Genomic DNA, 7,680 nt, shown 5'->3' with positions numbered 1-7,680 from the left:
CGTCGCCGTGATTATGACGCGGCGACGTGCGCGACGCTGTCATATAAGGAATTCCACGCATGCGTCGAATCATTACGACGCATGCGGGGGATCCCTTCGGACGGATGGATCCGGTGAGTCTATACAGACCAGCGGATCCATCCGTTGGGATGGATTCCAGCAGATAGATTTGTTTGGCATGTCGGCAAATATTCGATCTGCTGGAATCCATCCCAGGGGAGATATATCCGCGGAAACAGATCCGCTGGAGTGTACACACCATAGGATCTATCCGCTGAAACCCATTCGCTGGGATTTTTCAGCGGATGGATTCTATCGTGTTTACGGGGCCTTATACTTTACTGGAAATTATATGCGGGAGGGGGACTCGGTAAAATGACAACAATAAATTATATGATGTACAATGTACGGGGATTAAACACACCCTCAAAGAGCTTACACACTATGCCGCCGACTTGGTGTCCCTACAGGAGACCAACCTCACACACAATACAAACTTGAAATTGTACTCCACAGATTTCCTCACCTGGTACTATGCTGATTCTACAACAAGGAAGGTGAGGGGAGTGGCAATTGGATTTGCCATATCTATGAGGTTCAAATTGGAGGATATGTTGACTGATCCAGAACGCAAATACATCTTCCTGAAGGGCAAACTATGTGAAATGACATGCACGTTAGTAAATATATATTCCCCCAATCGGAACCCCATTCAATTCTTACATGAGGTTTTAACAAAACAAATGGAATTTAAGATAAGATATGTTATGATAATGGGAGATGTGAATTTCTGTATGGAGCCGGGGGTGGACAGTACTTCCCGTGCACAGGAGACGAATAATGTCCAGCTAAAAAAGATTAAACAGAAAATGCATGTATGCCAAATAATAGACATATGGAGGGTTTTGCACTCCAAAGTACTAGACTACACATTTTATTCTCCTGTGTATGGGACATATTCAAGAATAGATTATATTCTGGTAGATCACAGGGCCCTGGATAATGTTATTGAGTCTAATATAGAAATACCTCATTTTTCCGATCACGACCCTGTAAGAATGAAAATGACTACACTCGGACTCCAAAGACAACCATTTACATGGTCGACTAAATGAAGCATTCTTTTAGGATAATGAAGTAACAGAAATAGTAAGGAAAGAAATATAACAGTATTTCTTAATAAGCGATACCCAAGATATATCCCGGCCACATCACCCTACGGAAAATATAAAAGTTAATGGCGTGCCGTCCTTCCCCTTTGAGATGAAAAACGGGACAAGACAGGGGTGCCCCCTCTCCCCCTTCTATTTGTACTGTCTCTTGAACCCCTCCTGGCAACAATTCGAAATAATCCCGATATAAGTGGTATCAGGGCAGACGAGGAGGAACATAAGTTGACAGCTTTCACTGACGATGTGTTGTTTTACATCACAAATCCGAGAATTACAATGCCTAACCTTATTAAAAGCATTAAAACAATACGGCGACTTGGCCAATTTTAAAATAAACTTAACTAAGTTGGAGATTTTGAATATTCATTTAAGTAATCGGGAAGTAGCGGAGTTACAGAATGAATTCCCATTCCCTTGGAAAAAGAGTATACTATATAATATCAATTACATACCCTTACTGGATGAAATAAAAAATGAAATAAAGAGAGTAATGTACAGACCCCTATCATGGATACGGAGGATTAGTACTGTGAAGATGGAATTATTACCAAAGATTGTATATAAGTTCCAAATGTTGGAAAGTTGGCACTGACACTATCGCGCACTAACAAGTATTATAAGGTGATTTATTTGGCGAAATAAGAAACCAATAATTTCATTAGCGGAACTTAAACAAGGGAAAACACAAGGTTAGCTGTACCAGACATTAAAGAATATTATAAAGCCATGGTGATATCCAGAGTAGTGGAATGGACTAGGAGACAAAGTGGAAAAAGGTGGGTGAAACTAGAGAACACAATGAGTAAGGCACATTTAAGAAATATAGTTTGGAACCCCCCACAATTTAGAAAATTAGGCGACAATACACATTCACTGATATTAAATGCACTAAAGATTTGGGACATATTTTACAAAAAAAGTAATGGGAGATTTACAGTAATTCACTTTTAATTCCATTGAAAGATAATGATTATTTTCCCCCTGGTAAAAAAGTTTTAGGAGGAAATTGGATAAAAAGTGAGAATGCACAACTAAGAGACATAATTAGCAGGGGAAAAATGTCTCCAATTCATGAGTTGAGACACAAACCAGGGTTGAGGGTAGGTGGGAGGGTGTAGATTGCCAACTAAACTCAATAGGATACACGGCTTTGAAAGAGGGTATATTGTATCTTGCTTATGTAATTTTATATTTTATATCCGTGTACTTTTGATATGATAAAATAAAAAAAAGTAAAAAAAAAAAGAAGGTGGCTATATACTTTCTATTCCATTGTATTCAACATTTGAAATTCAAATTTCAAACTTTGAATATCAGAAGAATGTTATATTCTTTTTATTTTATAAAATTATATTATTTTCTATTCTATTCTTTTCTGTTCATAATGGGCATTTCAGAAGAGGACTATATGCTTTCTATTTTATTCTGTTCTATTCTATTCAAAATGTTAAATTTTAATTTCAGAAGAGAGCTACATTCTATTTTATTCTATTCTATTATTTCTTTTGAAAATAAAATTTTGGAAATTTAAATTTGAATTTTGGACGACAGTATTTTTTTCATTTTTTTTTATTCTATTTGAAATGCTAGATTTGGAAACCATCTACATTAATTCTATTTTATTCTATTCTATTATATTCAAAATGTGAAATTTGAATTTCTAAATTCAAATTGTGAAAGTCACCTCTATATTTTTAAATTTTATTATATTCAATTTGAAATTTGAAATTTTTTTTCATTGGTCCAAACCGATCGTGTGTGGGCCCCATCGGTCAGTTATCCTTCGGTCCAAAAATTTAGAACTTGCTTTAAAATCGAACCGATGGACGGCTGACCGATAGGTCAAAACCGATGGTTAGTACACAAAAGCATCGGTTCAAAACCCGCACATGCTCAGAATCAAGTCGACGCATGCTTGGAAGCATTGAACTTCATTTGTTTCAGCACGTCGTGTGTTTTACGTCACCACGTTCTGACCCGATCGGTTTTTGAACTGATGGTGTGTACTCACATCAGACCATCAGTCTGCTTCAGCGGTGAACCAATGAAAATGGTCCGTCGGATCATTCTCATCGGATGGATCGACCGTGTGTATGCGGCCTGAGATATTCACGGAGGGTGTGGAGGAGGTTCCCACTCTCAAACTGACAGATGTTAAATAAGGGGGGGTGGGGGTTTTGAGGATCCAGATACTCTAGGGTCAGCCTAGAAAAGCCACATTCCTTTTCCGATGGTCAGGGAGGAGAGAGGGGAAAAGGGACAAGGCTATGCAATCCGGAGTGGAGGAACAGAGCTAGCCAGGTGTGCAGGGGCCATTTACAGGCAGGCTTAACACACTCCGTTCCCGGTGATCAGAGAGGAGAGGAAAGACAGAGCCATGCAGTCAACAGACAGAGGAACAGAGCCAGGAAGATAGCATGTATCTGGGTCGGGTCTGGTCAATATTCGCTCCATAAGATGCACAGACATTTCCACCCATTTTTTTTGGGTGGGGGGAGTGTGTCTTATGGAGCGAAAAATACGGTAGTTGACATTTGATACAGTTGTGTTTTGGAAATTCGAAAACTTCCGAATCTCCAATTAATGAAGATTTTGATAAAAATTTGGATTTGTAACTAAATGAATTGCACAATGTCTACTGGCAAGATGGAAGACTCTCCTCAGTGCAGAACACATAAAAGTCTTCTTGGAGTTTTCACAAAAAATCACCTGAAGAACTCCAAGACTGTGAGGACCGAGATTCTCTCATCTGATGAAACCCAAATGGAAGTGTTTGGCCTCAATTCTAAATGTTATGTCTGGAGGAAACCAAGCAGTAATCATTAGACATGTGCGATTTGTTTCGGTCCGAATACAAATTCAGATACATTTTTGGTAAATAAAATTGTAACAAATAGTAAAATAAATTGTTGAAATTCATTAGATTTCATTTTGTTTATTCATTTTGTAATGAATTTCAAATTTTCAGAACGATTACAAGTCGGAACAGTTGAAAAATGATCGACCGATTCAAATTCTGTGTGAAGAATAGCTGGTTGTTAATCAGTGGGCCTGGGAAACCGACCACCACATCCTTAACAACCAATGACTCATCAAGGCAGACTGCCGTTCTGCTTGTAAGGAAGACATAGATTTTGTGAGAGACACAGATCTCTGTCTTTGTACACCATCCCTCACACAGTAAAGAAACACTCCCAGGGAACACATTTAACCCTTTGATGTTAACTCCTTTCCTGCCAGTGTCATTAGTACAGTGACAGTGCATTTTTTTATATTGGTGTCACTGGTCCCCAAAAAGTGTCAATTAGTATCAGATTTGTCCGCTGCCTGGCTAAAAATCGCTGATCTCCGTCATTGCTAGTGAAAATAAATAAATACAAAATTGCATAAATCTGTCCTATATTTTGTAGACGCTATAACTTTTGCGCAAACCAATCAATATACGCTTATTGGGATTTGTTTCCCAAAAATATGTAACAGAATACATATTGGCCTAAATTGATGAAGAAATTTGTTTTTTTTTATATTTATTAGATGTGTTTTATAGCAGAATGTGTGTTTTTTTTTAAATTATATATTTTTTTGCCTATAGCCCAAAAAATAACAACCGAGGTGATCAAATACCAGCAAAAGAAATCTCAATTTGTGAAAAAAGATATTTAAAAAAAATTGAGTACAGTGTCGCACGCCCGCAAAATTGTCAGTTAAAGCAACGCAATGCAGTATTGCAAAAAATGGGCTGGTCAGGTAGGGGGGTTGAACCTTTCAGAGCTGAAGGGGTAAATGGCAAAATATGTGTAGTCACCTGACCTTCACACCTATATGGGATGATTGGGCATCCCATTTCAAAATTATGGTCATTATTATGGAGTTGCCCTCCCCCACCTTTGTGTCTATAACTGTCTCTCCTTCTCTGGGAAGACTGTTCACAAGATTTTGGAATGCATTGTGGGTATTTTTGCCCATTCAACCAAAAGAACCTTAGTGAGGTCAAGTACTGATGTTGGATGAGAAGACCTGACTCACAATCAGGCTGAGGTCATGACATTTGAGTTCCTCAACACCAAACTTATCAATCCATGTCTTTATGGAGCTGGATTTGTGTCCAGGGGGACAGTCATGCTGGAACAGAAAAGGTTGAAAGAAAACAATCGCCTACATATACTATACAGCAGGGATGTCAAACTCAATTTCATTGTGGGCCGCATCAGCAGTATGGTTGCCTTTGGAGCAGTGGTCATCAACCCTGTCCTGCAGGGCCCACTAACAGGCCAGGTTTGCAAGATAACTGAAATACATCACAGCTGATATAATTTGCTCCTCAGTGATTGCAGTATTCTAGACTGCATCTCCCCAAGGTAATACATAAAACCTGGCCTGTTACTGGGCCCTGCAGGACAGGGTTGATGACCACTGCTTTAGAGGACCAGTTGAATCTGGTGTGTGTTATGTACAGAGTTCAGAATTAAAGAGTGTGTTACATAGAGAATGCAGAGTTCAGGATTACACTATGTACAGAGCGCAGGGTTCAGGGGAACACTATGCACAGTGTACAACCTCACCCCCTCTCCAAAGCTTTCTCATATCTCTCTCCTACCTGGCCTCACTCTAGTACCTCCCTGTGTAGGTGTCTCTACCTCACCCTAAGATGTCCCTTGTAAACATAGAAGGTTTCTGTGTTTACTAGTGACAGTGAGGAGCGGAGGGTGAGAACTAGAATGGAGTTCCACATTCCGGCTACAAAACTGGGTTGGAGTGTCACATGTCAGGGCCTGGCGAGCCGTATTCAGCCCGTGGGCCTTGTGTTTGATATCTGTGCTGTAGAGGGATGAATGATAATAGAAGGAAGACTGAAGCTGTTTCTTGTCCTGCTGGTACTGGATTGCACTTGTACTGGCTGGTGATCTGGAATCTTTCTTTTCTATCACTCTCCAATCAGTGTGTGAGGGCAAAGTGGGGGCAAGCTGCTATCTTCAGGTGTTGGTTACATTGTGTGAGGCTTTGATTGGTCACATCATTTTTTGAAGTCAGCACTGACCAATGGAAATGCAGTGACAGTACTTTGCGTGTGCATGCTGGGGGGGCGTGTAAGAGCAAGAAAAAAATTAAGCTCTAAAATAGCATCCAATCCTGTGACATCCACCTTCCATCCACTTATGTACAATAGGCAGACAGAAGGCAGTCAATGTCCCCAAAAATCATAATTCTGATGATGATGTCATTCATAATGATGATGATGGAAACAATATGACTGAATTTGTTTAATCTGATCTACAGCATTATACATTGAATCAATGTGTTACATTTACATCATTCTCTTCCCCAGCATTGTCCCTCTTGTGTTCAGTTCAGGTTTGAAAAGTAAAATGTAGAGTTTTGGAGAAAACATACACAATAATATTCCAGCACTGGAGGTCAGTATGGCGAATATCTCCACAGCCACCATGTATTTCCCTCTGGTGCTCAGATAGGCCGGGATCATGGCAATCCAGACACTGCAGAACACCAGCATGCTGAAGGTGATGTACTTGGCCTCATTAAAACTGTCCGGTAATGTCCTCACCATGAAAGCCAGAAGAAAACTCACAGCTGCCAGAAACCCCATATAACCCAACATAGAGTAGAAGCCGATAACTGACCCTTCATTACACTGAATGATGATCTTCCCAGGATAGGAGTCCATGTCATCCTCCTGAAATGGTGGAGAGATGGACAACCAGAGAATGCAATTCATAACCTGAATGGATGAGCAGAATAACATGACTGTATTGGGAAGTTTGACTCCCACCCATTTTCTACAAGAGCTTCCAGGTCTGGTGGCTTTAAAAGCAATGAAGACCATGATGGTTTTGGCGAGGATAGAAGATGCTGAGATGGTGAAGGGAATTCCAAAAGTGACTTGTTGCAGCATACAGGTAATATCCATAGGACGGCCAAGGAACAGGAATACAGACAGGAAGCTCAGTATGAGGGAGAGGAGCAGAATGAAGCTGAGGTTCCGGTTATTGGCTCTGACTATGGGAGTGCTCCGAAACCAAACAAATAGTCCAAGTATAAGGAGAGATGCTGTAGCAAATATGACTGAAGTTATAGAAAAAAATAAAACTAGAATGTCCTCCTCGTATGATAAATACTCATTGACCTTGTCAATACAAATAGTTTTAGCTTTGTTAGGCCATTCATTTTCAGGACACTTCTTGCAGAGTTCACTGTCTGTAGAGTAAAAAGAAGTGAACATAACATTAGTCACGGTAGATATTTAACAGTATTAAATATTTTTCTGTATTTTTCCTTAACCACTTGACCTCCAGACCCCCCCCTTCATGACCAGTAAAACATTTTGATCACCTCTGAATTTTTTGTGCTATAAACACAAAAGACCAACAATCTTGAAAAAATTAAATACAATTTACTTTCTGCTATAAAACACATTCAATAATAATAAAACAAAAAAAAAATCCCATTTCTTCATAATTTTAAGCCAATATGTATTCTGACACATGTTTTT

At 39.4% G+C, this 7,680-nt stretch overlaps 1 protein-coding gene across 1 annotated transcript; it reads right to left on the bottom strand.

Annotated features, from left to right (window-relative positions):
• Positions 1–6,420: 6,420 nt before the first annotated feature.
• On the bottom strand, positions 6,421–7,410 carry LOC120936774 (vomeronasal type-2 receptor 26-like). Its single transcript, XM_040349837.1, has one exon. It carries the CDS (start codon positions 7,408–7,410, stop codon positions 6,478–6,480), a length of 933 nt encoding a protein of 310 aa, XP_040205771.1. The 3' UTR covers positions 6,421–6,477.
• Between the last annotated feature and the right edge of the window lie 270 nt (positions 7,411–7,680).

The sequence above is a fragment of the Rana temporaria genome, chromosome 1, assembly GCF_905171775.1.
Source record: "Rana temporaria chromosome 1, aRanTem1.1, whole genome shotgun sequence".
Taxonomy (NCBI): Eukaryota; Metazoa; Chordata; class Amphibia; order Anura; family Ranidae; genus Rana; species Rana temporaria.
The sequence above is the reverse complement of the archived record's forward strand: the minus strand, read 5'-3'. Positions and strand labels throughout refer to the sequence as shown.